A 15,789-nucleotide genomic window follows, 5' to 3' on the forward strand; every position below is an offset into this window, starting at 1 on the left:
TGGAATTTTAGATTTATATAACTTCAGGAAAAATCGATAATACAAGGGTAGGACCAACAGTTGTAGATAATTTTGCTTTAGTAATTTTTCTTTGATTTTTGGAGGTTCTTTTGTTTTGCTATTGCAGAGAAGTAACAATTTTATATCTGGAACATTTCCAGTTTTTCTGCTAATCCTAAAATTAAATTGTAGCAACAACAATAAAAACCTTCTACCAAAATTACTTGTAAACTGCCATGGATTGTTGCATAATGTTGTTGGTGTGGTATTATTGATGTCTCTGGAATTTTTCAAATAGAAATTTCTGTTGGAAACCTAAAGTTACCTTCCACACGTAGTGCGACCAACCACCCTTTATTGCTTAGTAATCTGAACGCTAAGACTTGACCTACAGGTAACGTAAATGTGCCTTTGTTTTCACATTAATATTTCCCCTTAAGCAATGCTCCCTTTTTAGTCTCTGATCCTGAAAGTCACTTAAATTGTCCTTAGTTTTTTTTATAATAACGTCTAGAAGAATTCCTATGTTGTTTAGTAGCAGCAGGTTTTCTACAGAGGAAGCACTAGAGGTGCCCTCCAGAGCTGGCTGACTGCAGAACATTGCATTCTATCCCATCACCTCTGCAAGCCACTTCCTCCTCCTCTGCTCCTGCTTCCTCCATTGTCTTGTCTTTTCTTTTTATCATTTAGCTACTCAGAGCTGCCTCATGTCATTCTTTGCACACATCATCTCTGTTCTTTCTCTTTTCCTGTATAATGGCCCAGCTTTTCTGAAAGTAACTGTTGTCCAGAGTGTGATCCTTGACTAAAATGGGGATTGAATGAAGGTGGAGCACAAATTATTTGGAGGCAAAGGAAAACCTGGCATTTGAAAAGGACCCAGAAAGGAATGAGTAAGGAGCCAGAGTGGCCCGGATGAATTGCTGTAGAGGAAATTCTCAGTTTTGACACAAAAGTAACACATGGGCAACAAGGAAAACCTAGGGATAGAATCTCCGAAGGAAGCCTGTCTCATAGGTTGGTTAGTATACAGTGAGAAGCCAGTAGCAGCCCTCAAGATCTGAACAGAAACAAATGTGTTTTATGAGTAACAGTTAAGCATTCATGCCGTTTTGGAGCACACGGTTCTTTGAAGAGTTGACATCCTTCATAATTCATGTTCATTGTTCCTCTAAGTAAAATATGTGCCTCCCTGTAGTTATTCTGTTAGGAATTGTACTTTAAAGGCAAGAGGACATTTTTGATAATGCACATCTTAAACTTTTCATTAAACTACCAAATTTAAATTCTACCTTTTTGTGCACTCTGACATTTTTGTCTGGCATTTTCATTAATTTTGCGACATACATAAATGTAGCTGAAATGTTAACTGATCAATACTTTGTCTCTCTCATGTAGCACTAGCACTCTGTTCCCTAAGGACCACACAGCAGAACAGAAATTAAATGTGTAAAATATCAAATGTTAATGTTAAACACAGCGGCACTTACTGTATAACGACAGAAAAGGCTAAAACAATTCCAAATGGACAGATGGTACCACAAATTATCTACAATCACATCTAAAGATTAAAGTTTGTCCTGTAAAATAATTCTCTGACGCACACTGAAGTGTGTCCTTTTACTGATAGCTCAGTTGTCCAATTATTTCTGTGCTCATTACAGTGAGAAATGACAGTACTGAAAAGAGAGAGAATGTGCACTCCTTTTTCCCCCGTGTTGCACCCCCTGACATCCATGAGAACACAAATGTCTGGTCGAGAGCCTGATGAAAATTAGGCCCGATTTCTGCGACATTTCCACGTCTACAGTAGACGATTTTAAAAGACAAGCGGTGCCTTCTCCACCAGATCCACCCGTGTTCGCGCTAGGCATACAATATTCATAATAAAATTTAAAAACCTAATTCGTAGCGCAAAACCAAGGACATTTGCTAGGAATGTGTTTGCTTATATTGTATCCATCACCCTCCAGGACTATTTCAGCTTCTACTGTCGTCGGCTGGCGTTAAGTGCTCCCCCTAGCACACAGGGACCCGGCTAGAGGCTGGAGCGGCTCTAACCCTGCCTTTCTCATTCTCTCCATTTTACTTGACATTAGGACAAAAAGTTATTGTTTTCCTGTTTCTATCTCATTAGTCTAGATTTATTTGTGGATAGTATATTAGAAAAGAAAAATAAAACAGAATAGAGAAAAGGCACTTAAACGTTTTAAAGTTGACTGATCTGGGCCTCAGATCATCCCGCATACCCATACAAATGCGCATGCTCCATGAGCCGCTGCATTGACGAAAATGTGGGCCAAGTAGAGCCGATATTATAATAATAGACCCATGATCCAGCCACAGGGAATGATGGGAACAATATGTTTGTAACAATGGGGTGCTGCTCCTACTCTTCTCCTAATAGAAAGCTGTTCTTTTCAACAAAATGGCCTAAAAGGGCTCTTGTAATGCAATGATACCTTCGAAATATCTCCTTTTTAAGTACTCACATCATTTAATATCTATAAGTAGAAATCCCAGCATAGTTGTTTTTTTCCTGAATTGTTATGATACTAAGATTACACAGTACACGTTTAATTTTTTTTTAGAAAGGAAATAATGTCTGCTGTGTGACTTTGGCCAAGGTACTTAACTTCTCTGTGCCTCAATTTTTTCCCTCTGTATATTGGAAAATAATAATATCTACCTCATAATAAGGTTGTTGGGAATATTAAATCCATGTTTAGGAAAAATTGCTTCAACAGCAACAAGCTATGTCTATCATCATTTAATAACTAGCTTTATTAAAGCAAACCCCTATTTATCTGGCATCATTGAATAATGAGCTTCTCCACATTAAAAAAAAATTTCAGGTGGGTTCACTAGTTAGTCGATTGATTTAGACAGCCATTTATATTGGGAGCCTACTAAATGCCAAATACCCCATAGGTGATGCTGAAGTATCAGTGGAAAAGGCAGGGTTCCTATTTTCATGAGTCCCATTTTAGACAAGGGAAGTTTGGTTTTGTCATTCCTTGCTTTAGACAAGTGAAGTCTGGTTTAGTCATTTATTCACATTCAATAGAATGTAATTCAGCATTTCTCTTTTTTTCTTTTTTTAAATGAAATGGTTAATATTGTTGCTTCTTCTCAAAAGTACTCTTCACGTGTGTTCACATATTAGTTTGTGGCCTCTTTTTCACCGTCGGTGTCAGCAGTTCCTTTGTCTACCTTTATTGTGCCCAGCCTCGGTTTTTGCAAGCATCTTGCATTCAGCTTGTTTCACAGGACCGAGTCTGTTAGCAACTGACCACCAGCTAACAGACAGATTACATTTCTTACCCAAAGAACTTTGACTCTCTTACAGTGAGATCACTCAAGTATTATCGTGTACATGTACCTAACCTAAGTTCCTCAGAATTTCAGAGCCTGTGCTTTTTTTTGTTTTTTTTTTTTAATCAGAAAGATATTTTAAACAAAGTGTGTCACCTTGAATTCACTTTACCTGAGTGACATCTAGAAGCGAGGTGAATTTTATGTAGACTACAAAACACATTGTAATGCTAATGTGTTAAAAACAAATGTTCCTGAACAAATTAGATAATTATGTCGATATCTCTGTTTTTAAATTTTGCAAACAGCTGTGGGAAAGACTTTGGAAGGAGTCAATCAAAGATAGCACCAAATCTTTTTGGTAGAATATTACTGTGTCTGTGATAAGGCTCCATGGAACTTGGACGTAATGGCATAAAATATACAAATAAACTTAGTATCATTTTTTCCTCATTAACGTCAAAGTGATTCTGTGACAGTGGAAAATCATCATAAAGTTTGCTTAAGGGTACCCCGTGTACTTAGTATGGGAAGGAATTAAAGAATATTGACAGAGGCAGAGTTTCCTTTCTAAAACTTGATGATGACGATCTCTTTGTTTGAGGAGACAACAACATGTCTATGGGAAGCAGGATGCCTAACTTTCTGGTAACTCACAACATAAAGGGATATATACACCCTTTGTTCCAAGTGCTCAGACATTAATGAGAGTCCCGTACAAGGCCTGAGAGGAGGACAGAGCTCAAAGTACTAAACAGATGTGCACACACTCATTTGAATGGTAATACTAAAATGTTGATTTGTTATTACAGTTAAGGTTTTTCTTGTAAGCTCCCACAATAAAGTCATATTATGCTAAGCCAGCAACTGTAAGAAAGCATAAGGTACTCATATTCTAACATATATGACAATAAAATAAAAAAATTTTAAAGAAGGACACCCTTAAACTTCAAACTGAAATCCTGAATAAGCAAAAATAATGTGAAAGCAGATAATTCCAGCTAAAGCTCAGAGGAAAGTATTCTTTCAGGTTTTCTGGTTTTGCAAGTTGGTCTCCTCAGCAGTTTTTAAATAACCAGAGTAAAAGGCTACAAGATGAACACCGTTAGAGGACTATTTGGATCTATCAAATTCTCACTGTGCCTTTTTAAAAACTGGAAATCTCAAAAGTAATAAGATGCCACTTAATAGGTCACATCCAGTTCAAATAGATTCACATATTAAAGAAATACCAGCTAGTATTTTGCTGTCAATGATTTTCATATTTTTAAAAAATATTTATAGAGTGAATACAATTAAAATGAGGATGGCCAAGATAATATTAAATTTTTTAACACTAACTACTTTTCTTGGCTCTGCTATTGGGATTTGGGATTACGCAACATATAAAATTTTACTTTTTAGCTGTCATGGAGAAAATTGTACATTGGGCGGAGATGTCTTGTGTTCTGGAAGTGGGGGGGTGTATTCTTGGATTCAGACCTTGAATAATCCATCAGGTTCTGCCCACGGCAAATCTGTCCAGTCAAGTCTTAAAATAGGAGTTTTAAAATGGCCACATCAACATAACTGTTACTATAGCCACAGAAACACACAGCTCTGATTACTGAATTTAATGAATAAGAATGTAAGTAATACAGTATGATCATACCACAAAAGCAGCAAGGCTCCTTGGGGGTGAGTCCCAATCAAAGCAACTATTAACGTAGTATGCAGCATTTATAAGCACCATGACACAACGCTTTGTTCTGATAAAGTTTCTTAGTAGCAGCTGTAAGGAAGATGAAATATTATTAGAATTTGCAGGACTAAAAACCATCAGATATGCTACAAATTCTTCAAACTTACTGTGCTTTAAAAAGGATTCAGAAAGTTAATAAAGGTGTAAGAATATACCAAGCAATTTGGCTCATGAGTGAAAGGAAAAGAAGTATCTCTGAAGAAAGTAGAAGAAATTGACTTATAAGAACAATTTATCAGATAAATATATTCTTTAAATAATATTATCAGGTAGGTTGTACTATAGTTGTTCAAAAGAAAAAAAAATCTCCAAAGGATTAAAAACATTTTTGCTACACACATACTGCAAACCTTAACTATATTTTTAAACGCTTTAATTTTATTGAGATTTTAAGATTCCTTAAATGCTTTAATTTCAAGCTGTTGCAAAGTGAAATGGGTAATTTGAGATGTTTTTTATTTAGGATCTTAGAGAAAAACCTGCCAAGTATTGCTTTATTGTAGTAAACATTTTCTTATGACTATTTTAGTAGGATTCTCCCTTTTCTATTATCACATTCTCCCTTTTTTTCTCTTTCTCTTTTCCTTTCCTCCTATCTCTACCTTTCTCTTTCCCACCATAAATTTAACCTATAGTTTCTCATGATTTTGTATCTAGGAAAAATTTATCGCAACCAAGTGCTTTACAAAATCTTTTACTAAAAAGGGTATATGAGAATTGATAAAATTTAAATTTAAAACTAAGGTATGACTACAACTATAAAAAGAACAGCTTGGATACTAAATGATGTTCAAAAAATTACAGCTATGTTAATAATTAGAACAGAATGTCTGAAAGTTAATATTTTGTTACTTCCAAATATACTTCAATGCTGATCTGGTATTTTAAAGACGTAGCTATGTAAAGTTTACTGAGGTCAGATGAAAGAAATACATATGTGTAAATATAGATGCAAGTACGTGCACATCAGCTTTAACAAGTTATTCAAATTTAAATTTCTTTCAGACAAATTTCAGAGTCTACATACTTGTTTTCCTTCTTGGCCCCTGATCACTTCCTTTATGGGCTACTTTTATTAATTTTATTTATAATTGTGAGAAAATGTAATCTGTATTTCTATTTAAACAGATATTGCATTTGAACTCAGATATTGTCTTTAAAACAACCCAACATTACACAGTTTATAGTGAACTGATTGAAAATAGAAATCTTTTACTCTTCTGATAGCAAAAAAAGATTAAATATTTTAAACACACAAATGATTTCTGTAAACTTTATAGATATATCAAATGCATTTTATTTTAGCTGTGTTAATAAGAAGTAAACATTCTTCTAAAGGGTTTGCTGCTTAGTACTCTTTCTTAACTTGACTCAAACCTAATTAAAACTATAAATCTAATTATAAGCTATCAAGCCTAATTTAAAATTTCTTTATGACAGAAAAATCAGAGTTCCTGATTTTCTATTTTCTAAGTTGAAAATGGTAATGAAATTTCACTTGGAAAAAGATCATAGTCAAAATCTAATTAAGGAGATTTCCTTTAGATGATGGAGCCCCTCTCTCCTGGATTAGAGGGAAGAGCTAATGCTGGGCTCGCTTTACACACACCTGCACCATACCTGTGGGTGGTCTAAACAAATATTTAAACCTCAGCTTTTGGTGTTCTCATTTACACATTCCATGGCAATCAAATTGTATATTATGTTCAAAATGGTCGTTTTGCATGAATACATAGCCATTCTATGCAGCATCCACAGTATCCCCTTTCCTTTTGACCACCCCCATCCAATTTATTGGTTTGGTATTGTCCTTGTTTGATCATTTAAGAAAAGGAAGGGAAGACAGAAAAAGAAAGAAAAAAATAAAGAGCCATTTCACATAAGTAGATGATCAAAAATTTCAGTCTTCCCCCAACCTCCACACCTCCAAAGTTTATTTGAATTTAGTTAGATGTGTTACAGATACAATGAGGTCTTCCCAGAGGGATTAATCTTTTCTTGCTTTTTACCTGTTTAGAGAGTCTGTTTTCCTCTTCAATGTACTTCTGTTCTTTGGGTATTAATGTTCGTAAGCTGGCTTTCACCTATACATCAACATATGTGTCTGTTATGAATTAATATATTACAAATGCTTACAAGTTTTTTATGCAGTTCAATTTGCAATAATATCTAAAGTTTCAAAGTCCTGGCTGCTGTGCTCATAAAATATAAATGTACACAGTGGCACATGCATGCACTCCATTTTTTAGGCAGGCAGGCAGGCAGGCAGCGGCTGGAGTTCAGCGCAGCGGCAGTCGCCAGCTATAACAGAAAGTGTGGGTGTGCCAGGCAGTGGCAGAAGCGTATTCTCCAGGATACATCAAGGTTTAGAGAAAATGAGGAATGACAGAAATTCTCTACAAATCAGGAACAAAAGCTTTCATGAAACTGAACTCTTTAGCAGTACAAAAAAGCCAAAGTTAAGACTTACAGCATTAAAAATCACATCTATTTCAAGATAGATGACCCCCTTTGTTGGCCCTGTCAGCTGCTTGTTTTTCAAGACGTAGGCTTTCTGTTCACCATTTTGAATCTGCGGGAAAAGGACATGACAGCCGTCTGTCTCATGGTCTCCACTGAATACACTCCCTCAGTGACCTTTGACCCCCAGCTGCTGAAACTGACAGAGAACCCAAAACAACTGTGGCAATTCTGACAAGTACCTGTTCATTACCAGGATCAAGTCTGTCAGGAAAAATTAACTATCATGGGATTCAACATGGCCGTGAATTGAGTATGTTAAAATTTTTAGTGTTCTTATTACAGACCTTGGTTGAGAAATGACAGATATAGAGCTGAGGGTTTTTTTTTTTCCTTGAGCAAAAGCAACACAGAGCAGTGTGTCAGGTGAATAAAACTTACAGACAGCAATGGTATAGCAACTTTGCCCAGAAAGTCAGCACTTCGATCCCGATCTTCATCATAAACTGTCACTTCAAGAACTGAGTGGATATCTTTAATGTTGCTGCATAATAAATATATGTAAGAAAAAAAGACTTCATCAGTGGAGAACAAAAAAAAATGCTTTTGAAAATTAGATGGCTCCAGCTGATTTTGTGTGTGTTTTTTTATGTATGCTACTTGTATACACACATATACAAAATGGCTTTCTTGGTATCTGACAGAATTTCCCACAATGCACCTTAGTAGACTACATTGATGGTTCTATTAATCAGGAACTTTGAACACCATCATAATTTCAAGTTATAATTTTTTAATGAAATATAATTTTCCATTTGGATGGGCACAGAATAAGTTACTGTAAGAAAAGCAAAACATCAATAAGTGGAACTGATATTCTTTAGACTTTTCCTACTCATTATCACAATAAGTCTTATTTTCCTATTACCTCACATAAAACACTGGCAGGGTTGATATTAGCAAGAGTCACAGTATATTTAATATAATTTTATTTTATTACTAATAGGACATCTTTTTGTTTACAGCTCTTGTGAAAACATTGACTTATTTCTGTTGGGATTATAGTAAAAATTAACTAACACAGAAAACAGAATAGAGAAAATGTAACATTGATAGCTACTGTACCACCCTAGGATTTAGAAATTAAGTAGTTTCCATTATGCTCCAAAGATAACATTTGTTAATAAACAACTGTGCAAGCTCTTCATATTTTTGTTTCTGGAAAAATAAGCTCCAATTGTTGATAGCATTTAGTCTTTGATCAAACTGTTTACCAAGAAAACATGAATTAAGAGAAGACTAAAAGAATATAATCATTACTGGAAGACTGCAACCACATGTGAGAAGAGGCTTTATCAGGGCACAATCAATTAATGGCTTTGATAATAATCAAATCTATTCATTCAATAAGGCATTCCAGAGAAAAATACTCTCCACAACTGTTTTAGGAGTGCAAGTCTCCTGACCAGGGATTTCATCTTTTATAAAAATGTAAAATTCCTTAAAGACAAATTGTTCAAATAATTAAATCAGATTAGTCACTGGCTCCTAAGCAGAGACAGTATAAGAAATTAATAAAGAATTTAACAGTTTTTCACATACAAAAACTAAAACTATGTTAGAAAACTTTTAAGAAGCACTTCTGTTTGTAGTTTTCCTTTGTGCAGAGTTCATTATTAAAGCCCAGTTCCAAAACAAAACAAAACAAAACCAAAAAACAAACTTAGGGGATACTATAGTGTAGCACTGGCAGCTTTTACAGTGGGATAAAAATGGTTTTTAAACTTTTTTAAACAAAAGGAAAATTAACTCATAGGGTATTTTGGTAGCTAGGACAATTCTTAATGTTCTTATTGTGCTAAAATGCAACAAACCAAAACGAAAGCATCTGCCGAATTGGAGACTGGATTGTTTGCTGATTTGAGCAATAGAACAAATAGAGCTTTGTCCTCCTTGGTGTCAATGCAATTGGGGAGAATTTCAATAGAAAGTATAAAAGGAAGAACCAGTATGGCCATCCAGTTAAGGAAGCAAAGTCCTTGGTCAAATCATATAGAAAGCATAGTTTAAAAAAAGTATTTGCAAAAACAAAGATATTATACCCTTTCCCTAGGTTTCACTATCAAAAAGCTGATGCAATTATGATACTCACTGTTGCTAGCAAAAGCAGCCCAGATGCACTGAGCTGTTAATCAATTAAGAATAAATGCACACAGAAAATCTCAAAAAATAAATATCATTTAGCCCTATTTCTGAAATGAGCTCAAGGTAATTACTACTCACAACGTGAAGACTTTGTTCCACTCAGGACTGAGGTTTTTGTAGACGGTGTGTGTCAGCAACCTATCATTGTTCACTTCAACCACACAAAACGGGTCACTTTTACCTACGAGAGATGGGGGGGGACATTTTTAGGATAAATAGCACCCACAGCTCAGAGTGTGGTTTTCTGGTTTGTTTTTTTTTAATTTTTCGTAGAAAACAAAAAGTGAAGTACAATTAGAAAAAATTTTAAAACATTAAAATGAAGTTAGCTGTAACTTGATGATGTTCTTTATTGTGATTCATTGAAATTTAGCACCAGGAAAAAAAAGTAAATTATACAGCCAATATTTCAATTTGTAATTTTTTTCACAAAAATAATAATATAACTGTTAATTATGAGGGAAAATGGGATGCACCTCCATCCCTAAGTCAGCTTTTATTTAATTCCATAGTGACCATTTGAAAGATTCAGGCTATTTTTATGCATGTATTTTCCAGCTCATCTGACTAGTAACTTGTAACAGAAATTTCTAAACAAATTGACTTTGAGGAAACTACTATATTGCAGAATTAAAATATTTTAATCTGACGTAAGATTCTCTTCTGAAATATCTAAGGCATCACAAGAAAGTAAATTAGACCCTCCGAAGCAGAAAGAAATCTGTCATTTGAAACATAACCTCAACAACCAGTTCTGCATTTGAAGAGCAATATTTTTATTTTTATTTTTTTTGTCCACTGAGAGTAAAGGATTTGGAAGTTATCTGTTTATAGCAACTCTGTTCTTCCATAGTCAAATCCTGTTCATCCAGAAATTATATTTTGTGATGTCCTCAATATTTTGTAATGTCGTGTCCTGTATTATAAGAATCCATAAAGTCAGAGGCTCTATAGGGGCAGCATTAATGATATTAATGCAGCATGTAATTTGTTTGATACCTTATACAAATGACAATGAAATCAATATTTAGACAAAGCTGTCCAGAGGTCATATCTTTTAAACGACAATATTGATTCAGACTACATAAGAGGTTAATGTGCATATTATTAACTTTAATGATAAAGAATAATTGTTTTAAATGCATTGTGAATTGTAGTCACAGTGGTTCACACTTCTGTGAAAGCTTAAATATCATTGAAGATTTTCAATTAAATTTTAATAGGAAAGAATTCATTAGCTATTGGTGACAGATAAGCTACATTATTCCCACATAGCAGTGTACTTGCTTGCTATATTGCAATTCTTAAGCTATACAAACTCTGATTCACCTTTAATTTAATTTATTAATTTTATATTTAAAAAAGAGATAGAATATGTGTGTGGTAGTTCAGTGGCCTCACATACCACAGGATAACTGCATAATTTAACATTCTGGTAGTCTTCTCAATTTTTGGTCTTGGGAATAATTTTCAATACAGAATAGAGGACTGACTATAAAAAGAATAGAGGACTGAAAGTCTTCTAGGTCTGGTGCAAATTTTACCTTCGGCTTAGGATGTGTGTTATCTTTCTTTTCCCACCTACATTCCTCTTGCCCTACTTGCTACCATCCATCCTCACAATTGAAACACCATGAAAAATAATATTAAAAAGAATATTCTGTTTATTAAAACACATTATAATAAGTTTTATTTACCACATGAACAACTTTATGTTCTCCTATATAATTCATGTACAAGCATAAAAATTCCATTCAAACAGTTCTCATACCTTACTTATTCTTAATGCTCATATTAAGTATTTTCTTTATACTTGGCTCTGGGCTGGGCACTATGATGTAAACAAAAAGCCAGACTATAAACTACAACCTCAAATACTTTATATAATTGTTGGAGAGATAAAACATATCCACTATAACAATGGGAGAAAAAAAAATAAAGCCACATTTATAATAGAATTCCTTGTCAAAAGAGTAACTACTTCACTTTCAGTTTAGATAAGATTTTGATTAAATGATTAGCCTTGGAAGCACATACTTAAAAGACAAAGGTAACTCTCACACTCTTCCTTGGACTTCCTTTTAATTTTTCTCATATTCATGTTCATCTTAATTAAGTACAGAAAAGACTAAATAGAGATAACTCTTTTTGGTATCTTTGTTCCCCCATTTTCACTTGCTTTACTTCAGTTACTATTCTATTCCAATTGAATTGGTTTTACTTCCCTCAGTGATCAACAAGTGCAATAGATTCAGTCAAAATTGTACCACCTCTCCAAAAGTGAAACACAAGAACTAACTCAGAAACCAGTATCTATGGGGGCGGCAGGGAAATGCACTTTAAACATCTGCAAGTAGATGATGAAGATTCTTTTTTGATTTTTTTTCCACAGGAATTATATTCAATTGCATAACAAGTTTCCAGTCATTTTAATTAACCCCATGGAAAGTCTCTTAAATCATCATCTTCTTTGTTACTATATCTTTATTTGCGGACAGAAAAAAATGATCTGGAGTCAGAGATTGGCTAAAAGATCTTAAAGAAACAGAATCTGTTCTTAACGTTTAACACTTTCCATATCTTGTTAAGAAACTAATACATTTATCAAAGCCTATGCCAATAAGGCAGTGGCTATTCCTATTTTCTTAGTTGATTATTTCTCAAGACTATTCTTAGGGAAAATCAATATTAGTCATCTATCATCACATTACTTAACCCTCTCAGTCACTCTTTTCTATTGGAATGAAGGTATTAAAGCACTAGAAATCAAAATAACAGTTTGAGCATCTTCTGAAACCACTTCTCATCATTTTGCTATTCTAAATTCCAGTGGAGTGTAATCATTGTTAAAAATATTGTCTTATCTGCACTTAACTTATAACTTGAAATGGGTAAACAATATAATTTTTAAGAAACCACATTATTAGACACTGTGTGGAATGTAATGGTACTTTTGTTTTTTCTGAAAAAGAGCCTTTGCCTAAGACAGAACAAACTCTTATTTAACATGGCTTTCATTTATACATACTGATTTTTCCTGATATAAAATCCATTATTCTTAATGAGTATGCAGTCATATTGAAGACTGAATTGTAGAATCAATCCTTGAAAATCTTGCCATTTTACACATGTCTGAAACCCTATTTTCAAGTTTAGCTATTTTGATGTCTTCCCAGAGCCTATGGGGTAAAGTCCACATTGTATGGCATGGAATATAGTCTTTCTTTCTCATCTCCAATCTCAAGATCTTTTCAGCCCCTCACTTGAGCTACTTCACACCTTATGAATCTTCAAATAGTCCACGTACTTTCAAGAGCACTGGGCAAGGCACTGAAGTTCAAAGTGAGAGGACAGAGGTCCGGGGTGGAAGGCCAAAATTTTAGAGGCTGAGCAAACTGGGATTGAACTCTATGATCCTGGGCCTGTTCCCTTAAGTAAAAAATGGTGACAGTAATGGCCTCTTGCAGAGATAACAGAATGTAACTAGCAGAACGTCTGGCACATTAGCAGGATATCAGTAAATAATGGGTTTAAGTAATGTCTTTACAAACAGAATATTTAAAACATCAAAATGTGCTTTAAAGTACAAAAATAACAGGAAACAAGTTGTATCTTGAGTTAAATCTCCTAGTCAAAAAGAGTAAATATTTGTAAAATATTCAACAAAAATCTTAGTAAATAAAGGGCAATGTTAATACTTATTATAATAGTTGCAAACATTTACTGAGTTTTATATTATTATAAGCCCAACATTACATTTTATGTTCATTTTCTTGAAGATTTTATGACTATTTTATGAGAAAGGAACTTTTAGTATCCACATTATACAGATGAGAAAACTGAGGACTGGAGATTGTATAACTTACCAGGTCACAGGTAGTAAGTAGTATAGCTGTTACTTTAACTCAATTCTATCTGACCTTTAGAACCCTCGCTCTGCCCCCGTGGTCCATGTTTAAATGCAAGCCAACAGGCAAGACCTTTGCCAATAACTATGCCATATTTTAGTAGTTAGTAGGCTACACACAGGAGGAACTGGCTCATGTTTTCACCATAGATTCTTTTGTTCAACAAAGACTTGCTGCTCATCTTGTACAAAACAGTGTTCTATATGTTGAGGAGATATAAGGTGCATAAAACAAACAACCCTCTCCCCCCAACATACTCTAAATTTATGGAATTTACATTGGGAAAGAAAATAGATAATGAATAACACTGTGGAGTATTTTGAAGGTGGTAAACACTATGAAAAAAATAAAAATGGGAAGGGCGATTAGGAGTACATACCAGTATGTGTAGGCAATTTTTAAAGGGACTGACAAAGAAGGTTTCATTGACAAAGTGACACTGGCAAAGGAATGAAGGAGGCAGCGAGTAAGCCTTGGGTTACCTGGAGGAACAGGTCATGGAAAGGTCAGAGAAGTGACCGTGTCTGATGTTTCTAGGAATACCCAGGAAGCCAGCGTGACTGGGGGGATGGATTGTGGCGGGGAGAGCAGTAGATGACATAGGGAGGCACGGGAGGCTGGCAGGCCTCTGTAGGATGTGGCTTTCAGTCTAAGTGGGAGGGGAAGCTTTTGGAGGGATCTGAGCTGATGTGTGACATGATCTGAAGACTGCTATTTGCAGAATAGTAGAAAGTGGGCAATGGAGGAGTTAGGGAGACGTGTTAGGAGGCTATTGCAATAATCCAGCTAATGGAAAGTAGATTCTGGATATATTTTGAAGGTAAAATGAACAGGATTTGAATATGTCAATATTGAACAATCCATTATGCCTGATACTATTATTTGAAGATAGAAAACAATTTATTCTGCTTAGCCAAGCCTGTGTTTTTTTCCCCAAGATCAAGAAACATTCAACAAAGTGTACAGACTGGATATCTAAAATCTGACCCAGAGGAAAATTTAGGTAAGAAAAGAGCAGGCAATTTTACATTAACTTCTATTTATCTTTTCCTTATAAAAAGTTATCTTTTTACAGGTATCATTAATGAATGCCAAGATCAGGTCATTACACAGTGTGTTATTTTTTACTGATTTAGCAAGTATTCTTCTGTCACTGCATGATTCAAGTGCAATTAAAATTAACTGCAATTTCAACCAAAATAATAGTAAATGTACAATATTGAATTCTATAAACTTACAACTAAAAAGCATACACTACAGCTTTATTTTAAAGAAGTGGTTACACACAGTTAATGTGCTTATCTGGTTTGCTAAATGATGTTTTAAATGACTGGCTTCTCAGTTCCTAAATTTTGCAGACCCGATTATGTGCCACTTAAACAAATGAAAACAATCACAGAAATACCAGTGATGGACTTAACCATTAATTATCTCCTTAATTACTCTTTCCTTTCATCCTTTTAATATTCCAGTTAGGCTCTGTGCTGTGCTGGGTTGCTTGTTGATAGTATCTGAGGAGTGAGTCTGACTACAGGATGTGGTGTTGACATCTAGAAAGTGCATTATACTCTGCAAAGCTGTAGAGACTGATGCAGTGCCATGCCCTGTAATGTTTTTATTCAGTGCAATATGGCTAAAGAATAAAAGCAGAATGCCAAATTAAAGTGTATTTTGTTTCTGATAATTTCTGGTTAAAGATTCAAATGTATAGAACATGATTATATAATCTCTTGTCTCCTTACTCATTCTTGTCATAGGACTAAAGCAAACCTGTGAGTGCCAACTGGTTCTTCCTTAACATCCACCATTTAAGGCAAAACATGCCTATTCCTGCCCTTTGCAGTAAATAAAACTGGAAATTTTGGTTTGGATGCAAGATAGGAGTTACAACAAGATGAGAACTGTGGGTTGATTGCATTAAGTGCCAAGATAGATCGAAAAGAACCTTAGCTTTCCTTGAGAACATAGTAATTCTCCATGTTGACAATTTTCTAGGAAGAAATAGAAATACCTTTTGAAGCGTTAATGACTTACTGAGTGTCTGCTCTTCTCACCCTGAATAATAAGTATGATTAAGACAGTTCAGCTCTCAAGGCACGCACAAAGTAGTGGGCATGACAGACATGGAAATACATCATTGTTATGCAGGGTTGTAAGCAC

The 15,789-nt window shown here is 34.6% G+C and overlaps 1 protein-coding gene across 7 annotated transcripts in view; it reads right to left on the reverse strand.

Annotated features, from left to right (window-relative positions):
• MCTP1 (multiple C2 and transmembrane domain containing 1) overlaps positions 1 to 15,789 on the reverse strand; it is a 579,350-nt gene that overhangs the window by 182,023 nt on the left and 381,538 nt on the right. For 5 of the 7 annotated variants that reach the window (XM_066381864.1, XM_066381863.1, XM_066381859.1 and 2 more), the window contains 5 exons: positions 9,800 to 9,902; positions 7,958 to 8,060; positions 7,527 to 7,628; positions 7,066 to 7,140; positions 4,967 to 5,086 (listed from right to left, as the gene is read on the reverse strand). In XM_066381864.1, coding sequence (XP_066237961.1) covers positions 4,967 to 5,086; positions 7,066 to 7,140; positions 7,527 to 7,628; positions 7,958 to 8,060; positions 9,800 to 9,902 — 503 coding nt within the window. Of the gene's footprint in view, positions 1 to 4,960; positions 5,087 to 7,065; positions 7,141 to 7,526; positions 7,629 to 7,957; positions 8,061 to 9,799; positions 9,903 to 15,789 lie in introns of those variants that run through there. The other 2 variants (XM_066381862.1, XM_066381866.1) reach the window with 2 other exon arrangements.

Source organism: Saccopteryx leptura, chromosome 4 (genome assembly GCF_036850995.1).
Source record: "Saccopteryx leptura isolate mSacLep1 chromosome 4, mSacLep1_pri_phased_curated, whole genome shotgun sequence".
In the NCBI taxonomy this organism is placed as follows: domain Eukaryota; kingdom Metazoa; phylum Chordata; class Mammalia; order Chiroptera; family Emballonuridae; genus Saccopteryx; species Saccopteryx leptura.